The 13,795-nt window shown below is 38.0% G+C and overlaps 1 protein-coding gene across 1 annotated transcript in view; it reads left to right on the forward strand.

The window, feature by feature from the left end:
- Positions 1–13,795, forward strand: part of LOC103924686 (dystonin-like) — a 121,559-nt gene that overhangs the window by 81,708 nt on the left and 26,056 nt on the right. Inside the window, exons 43-49 of the mRNA XM_009333251.1 lie at positions 1,077–1,274; positions 1,790–1,918; positions 5,058–5,228; positions 6,579–6,734; positions 6,966–7,172; positions 9,099–9,218; positions 13,532–13,701. Of these exons, the coding sequence (XP_009331526.1) occupies positions 1,077–1,274; positions 1,790–1,918; positions 5,058–5,228; positions 6,579–6,734; positions 6,966–7,172; positions 9,099–9,218; positions 13,532–13,701 (1,151 nt within the window). The remainder of the gene's footprint in view (positions 1–1,076; positions 1,275–1,789; positions 1,919–5,057; positions 5,229–6,578; positions 6,735–6,965; positions 7,173–9,098; positions 9,219–13,531; positions 13,702–13,795) is intronic.

Raw genomic sequence — 13,795 nt, forward strand, 5'->3', positions numbered from 1 at the left:
ATATGCTTCTGCTTCTGTGAATATCCCTTTTTTTTGCCTTCTTAGAGAAATAAAATAACTAGTATCTTCCAGTGCTTAGCTTAGAAGAATGAAAGCAAATGTGATGCATGTTTTGTATACAAGGGCTACTTGTGACTTGGTGTTTCATCAAGTGCTCTGTATAGTTTATTTAAAAGTTTCTTTGTATTTAGCTTTTGTATTTTTTCCATATGCTAGCATTTTGAGGGAGGTGAGTTTGAAACAGACTCCATGGAAGACAGCAGTCATAAACATGAATTTCTTAGATGGGGTTTACCATTCCCTTCCCAACCATTTTGCATATTCTCTTTTTCTGTTCATTATTTCTGGTATTTTAAAGCACCTTTTTTTTTTTTTTAAATCTTTCTGAAAACAGCATCCTTTTCCCAAATGTACTTTTTGCATTTTATGGTTTTACTGTGGTTGGTGATAACAGATTTTCAATGAGATGGAAGAGGTCTTGTGGTGTTAGTATTACAGTCATTCCCCAGCTTTTAGCACAGCTGAAGTGTCCTGGTAGCCTGACATAACATGAAACGAGTTGTAGACCTGAAATGCATGAAAAGATGTCGTGGCAGTCAGATTGTTATATGGCACAGCAGGCACATAGCATTCTTGTTCCTCTCTCTCCTCTCTTCTTAGACTACTGCTCCACAAGCAATTGGCACTACTATACAAAGCACTGTTTTCACACCTTGCCCTCAAAACCAAGGAAAAATCCTATTAAAGAAAAGTATGTAGTAAATTAAGGAAAGTGAAGAAATAATTCTTCACTAGCAGTACCAGAAACCTTACATATATTTCTTTCTGAAATTATGAATTCAGAACGAATATATTATTTTTTCCAAGATATAAACATAAAATGTAGCATTTTGGCAGAATGGTCTGTTACTGCTTTTGATTGAAGAGATCTTAGTTATTAGCTTTAATTGCTAATACCTGTGCTGATGTTAAACTATTGCCTTGTCACTGGATTAGAACTAGCTCAGTCACTGTAATTGCCTTCATTCAATAACTTATCAACATGGCCGGTCATACATACTGTGTTACACTTGTAGGTGCTACAAAATGATGTTTTAGCTCATCAGTCTACGGTGGAAGCAGTTAAGAAAGCAGGAAATGACCTGATTGAATCAAGTGCTGTTGAAGAAGCAAGTAATTTACGGAGCAAGTTGGAACTTCTGAATCAGCGCTGGCAAAACGTGTTGGAAAAAACAGAACAAAGGAAACAGCAGCTGGACAGTGCCTTGATCCAGGTGAACAGGAAATGATCAAATAAAGAGATAACTCAGAAAAAGTGTCTCTTTACATGAAATACATGGATACATGTATTAGAAGTTGGCCTAAATCAAAACCATAACGCAGACATTCCTGAATTTGGAGAAAGTTTGAATCCAGCTGTATCTTCCACAGCTGGCCACTGTCTTTTATAGTGCTGACTCAAGACTTCAGCTTTTGGCCTACATATTTTAAAAGGGTGAAATTTCTGTATAGATACATTATTCAGGGAAAACATTGATCTCACAGTTGCTCATTTAGCCTGCTTTCAAGATTTCCATAGTTTTTGGTTTTGTTTTTATCATTTAGATTGGATTGAGCTAGTTTAAATTTTGGGTTGTTTTGGTTTTTTCCTTTGGTTTTTTTTCCCTTTCATTTCCTTTGATTATTGCAAATATCTGATTAAATCTGTTGCCAGTATATTTCTGCATCTGAGCTAGTATTAGAATGGAGAACATTTAAGTAAGCTTTAAAATGACATGGTATAATTTAGGCCCAAGGTTTCCATGGTGAAGTTGAAGATATGCAGCAATGGCTGACAGACACTGAACGTCAGCTGCTGGCATCAAAACCTGTTGGAGGCTTACCAGAAACAGCTAGAGAGCAGCTCAATACCCATATGGTAAGTATCAGTATTAGAATGCTTTGCAAGTTGCATTTCAGAACTAACTATCTTTCAAGAGCGTTTATGGTAAATACAGATCATGTTCTGTATATCACAATGTCTGTACAGTATCTTAAAAAATTTTAATAGCCTTCAAAACAACACTGTTCTTTTCAGTGTAGGAAAAGTAGTCACTTGGGAGATGCCCAAAGCTAAATCATTAATAGTGTTGAGACAGAAATAAAAGAACTTTTGCATCCTTATTCTCAGAAAGAAAAACAGAAAGTGTTTGCAGATTTTTCAGTGATTCCTATTCTTCTTTTCTAATCTGTCCCCATAACTACATTTATGCTTTTTCTAAGATGTGAAGATGAATCTAAAAGTGATCGACATTCATTGGACCTTGAATTAAGAGACTCGATCCTTTTTTCTTTATCTAACCGAAGCTTACATTAAAGTCATCATTAGCACAGATGTAATAAGGACTACTGGCTCATATAGAGACTCTGCTTTAATTAGAAATGGCAAGCTGATCAGGATGCCTGAATTATTCCCTTCCTTCCCTTCCTTTCTTGTTAAGAAACATTATATGGATTTCTCTGCCCCTGTAGAACCACAGAGCTTAAAAAAAGACACTTAAACTTGATCTCTTACCTGAAAGGAAGGTGGTTCATAGTGCTCCATTTATGTAAAATCATGCTGTGCTGTTAGGCCAGGATATAAGCCCAAACCCAGTGATCGAAACTCCCGACCTCCTGGCTCAGATGTAAAAGTGATATTTACTGAACTGTACTTGAACTCGAATATGCCTGACACAGTTTCCATTAGAACACTGCATTGTCATAGCTTTAAAAATCAGATTTTATTTTGGAATGATGCTAAAGGTCATTGCCCACCAATGTGGGGCACTTTTTTTCCTTCTTTTTTCCCTCCAAAACTTACCAGTAACTATTTTCGAGAAGGAAAATAACTTATTTTAAAACTGTAAGTTATGACAGGAAACTAGGACATAACACAGAAACAACCTTGTGGTTTTGAACCCTCCTAATCTTTTTGTCTTAAAGAAAAAAGGCCAAAAAAAGCCTTTATTTTTGTTTGTTTTTTTCCTGTGAGGGTGGGGCATAATCACGATTCCATGAGAGTCAGTGGAGCTCTTTCCATTTTTCATCCAGGACTTAAAATCAGATCAAGACCAAAAAATTTTCCCTGGAAAATTTCAGAGTTTTCTTTGGTACATTCTTTCACTATGTGAATTTTCTATACTTACTGCACTTACAGATTGATTACTTAAAGAATCTTTAAACTGAATGCAGTATTACAGTTGGAACAAATGCGAATGTTTACCCAGTAATATGTACTCTATATGTACAATAATTTCCTAACTGTACGTGTACATTTTAACAGATTATTGCTATGTTGTGGGCCATCATATAACTGCAGCCATTGACTTGTTATCCTTTAATGTATATAACCCTTAAAAAAAAGGACTTGATTTCAGTTTAGTTAAACCTCAGTGCATCTGTGCAGATATGTGTAAATTATCTCTTTTTTTTTTTCTTTTGGCAGCTGAAATATTGAGGCCACTTGTCATGTTGACTACTATTTATTCTAAGTTCCAAATTCAAACTTGCCCCTAAGTGATACAAACCATGTTGATTTGTGACATGTAACTGAAGAAGAAAGTTTTGCACTATATTTTAATTTGTTTCTCATTGGAATAATGTTATGAACCACCTCTTGAGTATAAGGTCTGTTTCTAGAGATATGAATAAAAGAGCCCTCAACCATAATCAGTTCACAAATGGAGTTGAGATCGGGCAGCATTTCCAGCTAAGGAAGCTCCAGGAAAACAAAAGATAGGAAGAGACATTACAGGACACCAGCAGGAAAGGGGCTTAAAAAGAGGCCTCTTTGGCTGTTCCCAGTGCTGCTCAGAACATCCCTCTCCTTTTCTTAAAACAATAATTTTTCTCAGTTCCCCCTTTAAAATAACTTTAATTGCTCCTGTCCTCTTAAGAGTGTGACTGTACTGCAGAATTAACCACTGTGATGAGCCCCTGTCTTAGACTGAGCCCAGCCCCAGTGTTTGGGGCCACTCCTGCCATGTCTCACCTGTGCTGCGCTCCCTGTGTTTACTTCTGAGGAATTCTTGTGCTGCAGTAAAACAAGATGCTCTGGGGAGTTACAGAAACCAGAAGTATTGTAGGGAGGTTGGGAGTGTAGGAGGAAGCAGGCTAGGTGACACCACTTCTCATAGTCATAAAGCAAGGAAGCTTTCTGTCCTGTTAAAATCTTAGCTCATGGTTGAACCTGCTTCCTGCTTTGCCTTCCTCTGTAATGAGATACTACAACCCTGTGTACAGTATCTCTTAATGCAAAGAAAATGTTGGGTTTGGGCTCTTGTCCTGGGTATCAGAGAAAAAAGTTCTTTTCCTCCTGTTTGCAAGACACTTAACTGCTCACCTCCTGGAAGATGTTCCTCATTTGGGACTCTGCAGCAACTTCGTTGGTACATCCTGGATGGTCTATTACAAATATTGAACATGCCCTTTTGAGTCAGAGGGATGCATGGCAGCTCCCGGTCTCTTGCCACCTCATCTTTAACATGGTTAAAAAAGAATAGTTAGTAGAATAGTTACCAGGTAAAACAGTTGGTACTGTTATTCTTCCAGCTTTCTTTGTATGTGTAAAATGTCTTCAGTGCTCTTGCCTAGTGAGTGAAGGAAGATAAAGACAAAACAAAAGAGACAATGTACAATAAACCAGCCCTCCTAAGTTGTCCCACCCACTTTTGAAGGTGTATTGGATAGGTCTGGGCTTTCAGCGCACTGTATAATGCTGACACTTTCTGTGTTTCAGCTACAGATGGACTTTAAACCAACCAAGTTGTAGCAAATCCGGTGCAATAAGTGCATAGTACTTTCTTTGCCAAGCTTTGGATCTCAGAGAAAACATCTGACAGACAATACAAGTTCTCATTTCCTGAAGAATTGGGCCCTTTCTTTGCTCAGAAGAAGCTTTTATTAATTACATATGTTTCCTTTATTAGTCTTAATCATACCCGCTAAATGTTGGGGGAGGAATAAATATTATACTAGCATTTGTAAAGAGTATTGAATTTCTACCTGACTTATTTTTTGGTGCTTTCTTTATTTAGGAACTTTGTGCTGCCTTTGAAGCCAAAGAAGAGACATATAAGTGTTTAATGCAGAAAGGCCAGCAGATGCTTGCAAGATGCCCAGAGTCTGCTGAAACAAACGTTGAGCAGGACATAAATAACTTAAAAGAAAAATGGGAATCAGTACAAACAAAGCTCAGTGAAAGAAAAGTATGTGTTTTTACGTAAAAATAGAAGTGTAAATCATGTATTTAAGGATGTTAATGTTCAGTGCTTTTATGCATGCATACTTGCTTGATCTTTTAGATTTAAAATCAATTGTAGAGACAGTTATGCAGAATTCATTGGTATGTTTAGAAAGTACCGGTCAAAAATGGGATTCAAGAAGCTGATTATTCATAATTGGGGGGGAAGATGGGTGAGAATGGCACAAGTCTGTTCCATAGAAATATGTGAACTGATACTGATAATGCTCATTTGGTAGGATGAGGGCTTTTCTGGTTTTTATTACAGTAATCGTAGACATGAGAGAGTGAATAAAATTATTTGATCATTCAAGTTTATCTCCTCAGTACAGAATTGCTGCATTAATTTTCCTAGCTTTTATCCTTTTTTTTTCTTAAAATTCCCAAATGCTTGGCCTTCTGCCACTTACTTCAAGTGACTACCTTCTGTTCTAATGTAGATCAATGATTTCACTGATACGCAACATACGTTTTCTTATTATTAATTTCATTTTGCTTTCATTCCTTCACGAAGTGTAGTCCATTTGTTCTACCTCCATCAAACAATGAAGAATATCAATAATTACAAACAGAGGAACTCTCTGTACAGCCCTGATAGGTATAAAGCACAAATATTTAACTCACTACTTAGTTATATTTTAAAGTAAGAATGCTGGTGTCTCTTAAGATAACTGTATAATGTAAGAACGTCAAACTAATTAATACCCAACATGAGCACCTTCTTGCAGGAAGCTGTAAGGTTGGAGTGCTCAGCTGGGCCAGCAGTGTGATTGTTTGAAAATCTCTGACTGCTGTCACATGGCCAACAAAAATTCTGTATCCAAAATTAGTCTCGGTTCAGGCAACCAAAATGACAATTGGGCTTTATTAAAAAGAAGCGCTCTAGGCAAACTTGTTCTTTGTTTAGTGCAAGAGAATAAATTAGATGACCTCTTTGAGGCTCTTCCAAATGCACTGCCACCTTAGATTTCTGAGATTCTACTGGTTTTGTATTGAAATTGATAAATCCATATGTCCCATTAGGATTAAGTAGTAGAAGATGTAATGTTCTAATGTGGAAAATTTTATCTTTGTACTAGGTGCTGTATTTTCTACTCATCTATCATACATAATTTTACTGTTACTCTTCTGTCCATCTCCTTTAATATGCTCAAATGGAGGCTGTTATTTTAAACCTCAGAAACTTTGAGTTGGAAAAATGTTTTAAAATGCTAAACTAAAATGGTTTACTCCAAAATGCTGAACTAAAATGGTTTACTTGGCTGAAGCCCCTGCGCAATATCAACTGCTATTAAAGTATGACGTGTCTTTACAGACCAAACTGGAAGAAGCCCTCAATTTAGCAATGGAGTTCCACAACTCACTTCAAGATTTCATCAATTGGCTTACTCAGGCTGAGCAAACTCTAACTGCAGCTTCTCGGCCAAGTCTTATCTTGGACACAGTCTTGTTTCAAATTGATGAACACAAGGTATGTAAAGAAACAGATGTGTAATGTTTTTCTCCCACTCTGTGGAGATACTTTAACAATGTCCAAATGAACTCTGTAACGCTGGCACTCAGAGAAACATTTAATTTGTTTTAAAATTGCATTTTATAGTCTTTCTTGCTACATCATTCTTTATCAGACTGTTTTTTTTCAGTGTTTACCCAGTGCTTGAGCAACGTAGTTTTCAGAGTAATTTTCTCCCTTTTTTCCAAGGTTTTTGCCACAGAAGTGAATTCTCATCGAGATCAGATCATAGAGCTGGACAAAACTGGAACCCATTTGAAATATTTCAGCCAGAAACAGGATGTTGTCCTTATTAAGAATCTGCTGATTAGTGTACAGAGTCGATGGGAAAAAGTAGTTCAACGCTTAGTTGAAAGGGGAAGAGCTTTGGATGATGCAAGGAAAAGAGCCAAACAGGTAATCGGACAACAGCTGTTGTACAACTCTTTGAACTTAGCTGTAATTACATCCAGACTCTTGAAGAATATGGTGCTTTAAAGCACTTTCAAATAAGTCTGGGTTTAGTGTAACAGACACTGTTGAGTTAGTGGAGCAATTTCTGTGATTCGATCATAGAGCACTTCATTTGGGAGGTGCAAGCATCATTTTCAACCCGAGCAGTGACTTCTGTCTGCAATACAGGATAGTCTGAAAGAAGAAAGTTACAGTATGGCTTCCAGATGTATATTAGTGCCATCTGTCCTCAAAAAGAAGTTTCATAATCAACCCGTTATATTTTAAAGAATGTGATGAACCCTTTTCACTAATCTGTGGGAGTATTCCTTAGTGTTTTCTTCTTGGGTTTACGCTGTGCCCTGATACTCATCGCTTCCTCAATCTCTTATTTAGTTACTAGACCAATATCTTCTCTGTGGTAAGATATCTCCATTTATTTCCTTAAAAACCTGGAGAGGTTTTTTTATGCAGTTTTCCTCACCAGGGAGCATTCATGGTTTTTTCCTTAGATTCATGTTCCCTTCACTGAAGAACATAAATGGTAAGATGCAAAACGTGTGAGAGGAATGTAATCTGTTTAAGCATCAGTAGGAAGTTCTACCTTCTTTTTATTCAAGTGAACATGACCATTCAAGATTGGTCATGTTCACAGCCAAACCACATTCCCATGTTCACTGCTACCGCCACTCAGCTCATAGAGTAAGAACTTCTCTGAGCAATAAATTAGCCCATAAGCTAAATAAATGTTATTTATTTCACAACAGTTTCTCTTGTGCATCCACATACACAGCAGTTCTACAATGAGGTGGATTTCATCTCTATACCCATTTACAGAGCTGAATACAATAAGTTATTAAATTAGGATGACAACTATCTATGCAGAGCAGGGAAGCAGTACTGAAGGGTACTGGTGTCAAGGCCTGATCCACAGCCCTGAACAACAGGGTCCAGGAGCCTTGAGACGTTTCTGAACTAGTTCTTGTGCTTTCATGTGTAGGCAGCCCAGGCAAGAAGAATTTTCAAAAGAGACGCAGAGAGAGAAATGACCAGCTTAGAAAAATTGAATCCCAAAGGGATGCCGCTTTGTGAAAGCTGGTTGAATCTTTGGTCTTTCCCTGCTTCCTTCCCTGAAGCACTCTTTTTGTTGAGACAGGAAGGAAGATCAAGGATCTGTTCCTTGCCCGTCAAGATAGCATTTGATATAATGAGAGCATTTATGAGCGTCCCAGGGAAAATCTTGGGCAGTCATCCAGATGAGAGTTTTCCCCAGTGATTTACTGCTGTTGTCCCATATAGGCAGTAGCTAAGCCCTATTCTTGCTGTATTTACTATTCATTACTAAAAATGTAGGAATCTAAATGACCAACACATCAACAGAAGTTACCAATATGTCTTTGAAAGATGCATACTGTGTGTGCAGATCATGTACATAAAAGGCTGCTAATTCACCTCGGAGAAGGGAGGCTAAGTCATAGAATCATAGAATAGTTTGGGTTGGAAAGGGACCTCTAAAGGTCATCTAGTCCAACCCCCCTGCCATGGTCAGGGACATCTTCAACTAGATCAGGTTGCTCAGAGCCCCGTCCAACCTGACCTTGAATGTTTCCAGGGATGGGGCATCCACCACCTCTCTGGGCAACCTGTGCCAGTGTTTCACCACCCTCAGCTTAAAAAATTTCTTCCTTATATCTAGTCTATATCAAGTCCAGTGGGCACGTGGTTGGTCTAGTACCTATTTGAGAGATGAGGGAGAAAAAGCACACCAAATCTTTCCAAAGTCTGCAGAGTACTTGTTTGGCCTGTAGAGAGTTGGTTGGGGTTTAATGTTGTCAGACTATTTTATGAACCAGTGAATTTTAAAATCATGCAAATGTTGCTTTCCTGCAGTTCCATGAAGCCTGGCACAAACTTATGGAATGGCTAGAAGAGTCAGAGAAATCTTTGGACTCAGATCTTGAAATTGCGAATGACCCTGACAAAATAAAGATGCAGCTTGCACAGCATAAGGTGAGTCATGCGTGATGAAATGCAAAGTGCCCAGTGAGATGTAGGTAAGTCTATCAGCCTTGTACTGTTCAGTCAGCAGAAGAAGTAGGTTTGTGGCCTCACTACAATGGAGTGCGTATTAGTATCAAATTAAATGGTGGTATGTTACAGGTGGGGAGTGAAAAAAAACTTTTCACAGTACCTGATCTGTGGGGGAATGGTTAACTATGAAAAGGAAAGATAATAATACAGCACCATGGAAACTTTAAAAAACAAAGTAATACTATCTCAGAATAGGAATCTCTGAAAAAGTTTTATTACAGGCTTTTTTCGGTCCTTAAACCACAATTTTACCATCCAGTTATTTGGGTTGGGATTTTCCTTTTAATACTACAGGACCACCTCAAAACTGAAAAATAATCTTGTATTTTGATTGGCAGTTGCCTTTTATGTCAAGTGAAAATATTAATGAAATCCTCTAGAAAGTACAGTGACACCATTAGTAGCAAAGGTTGTTTCTCTTCATGGGATTCAAAATTCCAGGACCAGCTTTCCACAAACCCAGATACTGTAGGTGAAAATGTAAAAATCTCCCTGATTGACCTGGCTTTTCAAACAAATAATGATAATGTAAAAGCTGTGTAGTTCCATCAGACACAGAGCAAAAGGAAGGATGGAAGAAGTCTTTAATTCATTTTTACTTTTGTAAAGAGCCTAGAATAATATATTACTGAGGATCAAGTGGGTGAGTGGTAGAATCTTCAGACACAGACTGTCTCTCAAGATTTATCTTGGAGCAGTTTCATCAGAGACAGAGTATTGAAAGATCATTCATTTTTCTACACTTTGGCATACATTTACTTCTGTTTTTCATGTCAGTCTTATTGTTGTTTATTTACTCCTATCTTTTCATTCTGCATAATATCCCCAAGGGTTTGCATATCTAATTTTTCCCTCTCAACGTAGCTTCTGATGATTGCTTTTACCTCCAACAAGTTTTGTCATGTATATTAATGATGGGTTACTGCATCAGTCTGCTTTGTATTTTTATCATCTCTCAGTTTATATGATGATTTAAGTATTGTTTATCAACCAGGAAAATATTCTCCTTTTAATATGGGAAAGCTGGCTGTTGGTCAAGCAAAAATAGTTTTACCTATGTTTGCTGTTAAAACTTTTAGATAAAACCTACATTAACATTCTGTTATGCTAACTCTGCAATTTCAATTTGTTCTGGTATTGCTGCTGTTGCCAGAATTTGAAGTCAGCGGTGGGAATTTAGGAAAAAAAAATCTTTCTGTTAAGATAGTCTTTCTTGTCTTCTCTGACTCTATCAATCTTTTAATCCTTCCGCTCCTCTCTTTTCTTTATATAAAGTTTAAACTCCTCACGAGTATGGTCAACATGTTGTGACTTTGGTTTGAGGTCCTTTCAGGTCCTGAGGTTTGACGCTCTAGCTTTATTCTCCCCCGCTCTTCTGAAATGTTAAACTTGATAATCCCACATGTTCTTTATACCTACAGCAGTTCGTTTTATGAGCCCAAGCTTCCTCACATGGATTGGCAGATTCATTACTGCTCTCAATGATATCTTTTCTCCAGCTTCTTTTCGTATAAAATGCCGGCAGAGAACAGCTACTTGAGTTGCTTGAATCTCATTTCTCATTAAGGAATGGGATGGAATGTGGCACAGGGACATTAGGATTGAAGCTGGCGATTTGGAGGAAAAAGATGAATGTGTGTGAGAGGGGGAGTTCTGTGAACTCTGTGACTTTAAACTTCAAACAACCCCCCCAAGAAATCAACTCAATTGTTTTTTAATGAGCTGTCAAACCTCCCAACGCTGCAATGTCCTTCCTTGTATTTTGAGTCTTTTCCTTCCACTCCCACATATACCCCCTGTGTCTGTCTTTGTCTTTTCTGTCCAGCCTTGAAGGTTTCCTTGCTCCATTTAGTTAACGATTTTGCTATCTGAACTGAATGTGTGCTCTGTGTGTGCTGTAAGCAATAATTTGGACTCGCTCTTTGCCAGTTGTTACTGCCAAAAAAAAAAAAAAAGGCCCTGAAAGAGAAAAGCCAAGATAATATGTTTTCTCTCTCACTCATATCTAGTGTGTTGCCAGGGACTTTTGGGGGTTATTCATGGTCTGTTTATCAGCATTTTTTTTTTCATTTTTAGAAGTCAGGAATGGAAAAACCCTTACTAGGTCACCCAGTCCATTCCTGTGCTAATGCTGAATGTTCCTTACAGTACATTTATATGAACCTGGCTAATTTTATCTGTATGTTCCCATCTTCCTTAGAAGGAAGGTAGATAGTTAATTACTGAGATTTCGTTCATCTTACCTGTCTGCTCCTGGCAGCTTAAACCAAAATCTGCTCTCAGTTACACCTCTGTGAAATCACATGAAAGCAGATACAGTGTAGTGTGCGTAGTCTCTCAAAGAATTAATTGACTGCAACCCTTTGTTCACCTCTAAATCTGTTTTTCCTGTATGATCCTTCTCTGGCAGCAATTTCATTGTGTTTCCTCATGCAAATCAATAACACTGTGCATGTAGCGTTACGTAGTTAATAAACCCCATTAAATAAAAGGAACACAGACATACTGTTTGTATTGAAGGAACTTATATAAAAAAATGGTTATTTTCATTTTGAAAATTATTTTTATTGTAGTTCTAGCTTGACAGTGGTGTTTGTATTCTTTCTTAAAGTGTGTTTCCTTGTTTTATATGAGGAAAATGAAAGGACAATAAGGAAATACCGAATTACAAAACAAATGCTGCCTTTTTTTTTTTTTCCCTCTGATAAATTTTGATCCTCGGTTCCCTCTGGATCCTGAAATAACCCTAAAGTAAGGACAGTACAGTGCAAAATACCAAACAAGTTTTAAAAAAGGAACCTTGAAGCACCCTAGGTAAAGTTGTCATACTGTCCATGTGGCATAACCCAGTGCCTACCTCCTACTTAAGAGATCTCCATTCCACTTGAGCTTTCCCTGACACACATTCACATCTAAAAAGGGACGATGACTATGTGGACACAAGGGAAAGTCGGTGGAAGAGTTGTGAGCTACCATGGCACAGGTTGGTGTAGGCCAGCTGGGAACAGCTTGCCAGTGGGAGCTGAGCAGGCACCGTGTGCCGGCAGTGACCATGAGGAATCCTTGCAATCTTTACATGCCTTGAGGAATTACTATAAGTTGTAAGTGGTAATCATTTCCTTGCCGGATGCGATGATACTGAAAGTTGCTCTGAGAACCAGATGAAAATCTGTTTCAGCAAACACTGAGCAAAAACTCTTTTGGCCTAGTATTTTTCTGTGACCAAAAAAAAAGAATATTTATTTGATTCTGTATATATGAGTTTCCTAAAGCAAACTTGTAATTTTTATTTTTATTTGTTAACTGATTTCCTGCTAGCAGTTCACGAAGGTGTGAAATGAAACACTTTAAGCATTGCTGCCATTTAAAAGCTGCTGTGTAACGCTGGTTTTGTCTTTTGTCAGTGTTCCTTTATTTAATTATTTCCTCTGTCAGTCAGTTAACTCCTCTGCAGTATCAGATGAGCTGTGTTTCTGTGTGCTCCTCTGTGCCTGTGAAAAGCTTCCAGAGGCTCTGGGCAGAAGGAGCTGTCAGAGCTGGCAGGCAGATGCAACTGCTGTGTCACTATCATCTTCTAAAGACCCTGGATCACAGAAACCTGCTTGTGATCATGGCTTCTAGCCCAAATTGAGTTATTGGGATGTCACCTGGCTGCTTCTTGTGGCTGGATCTGTATACTTTTGGCATAAAATTCTTCCCAGTTACAGTATGTTTCAATCTTAGGAGGGTTAAATGCTTGTGGTTGGAGGTTTCCCAGCTTGACTATGCTGAGCTAGAACAGAATGATCTTTGTAGCCCTTGGGGTGCTCTACACTGGCTTGAAAACTTAGCATGTAAAAACGTAGTGTGAAGACTGCTCAGTTCATGGTTCCCAAAGTAGCAGTTCTTTCACATTCTTCTGACTACCAGGCAGCCCCTTGTTGAAATTTAGGAATATTAAGGTAGGACAGGCATCGTTGCTCTCACTGAAGGAGGAGGGATTTTTCAGAAGTTGTTCCAGTAGGGGTAGAGCTACATCCCCAGAGAGGGACAAAAGGCAGGGACTCTGCTAGTGTCATATAATTTCAGGTGCACTGTAGCACTAGCAGACTAGAAATTTTTCAGTGAGTTTAAAATTTTCTTGCAGCAACATTTACAATTTCCATTGCAAATAATATGTCAAAGATTAATTAACTGTGGCCTGTAAGCAGTTGATGTTATATGGGTGTTTTCTTTTTCTTTCATATATATAGGAATTCCAGAAATCTCTTGGTGCCAAACATTCTGTATATGATACCACAAATAGGACTGGACGCTCCTTGAAAGAGAAAACCACCTTGGCTGATGACAATTTGAAACTTGATGATATGCTGAGTGAACTAAGGGATAAGTGGGATACAATTTGTGGAAAATCAGTGGAAAGGTAAATGAAAACCAATCTGATTATTCAGCAGATCAGGAAAAGGCTTAGGAGAATTCTTTTGGCTTCTGTTGTGTAAAAGTAAAACCTGAGTGGC

Source organism: Pygoscelis adeliae, unplaced genomic scaffold, assembly GCF_000699105.1.
Source record: "Pygoscelis adeliae isolate BGI_AS28 unplaced genomic scaffold, ASM69910v1 Scaffold57, whole genome shotgun sequence".
Classification (NCBI taxonomy): domain Eukaryota; kingdom Metazoa; phylum Chordata; class Aves; order Sphenisciformes; family Spheniscidae; genus Pygoscelis; species Pygoscelis adeliae.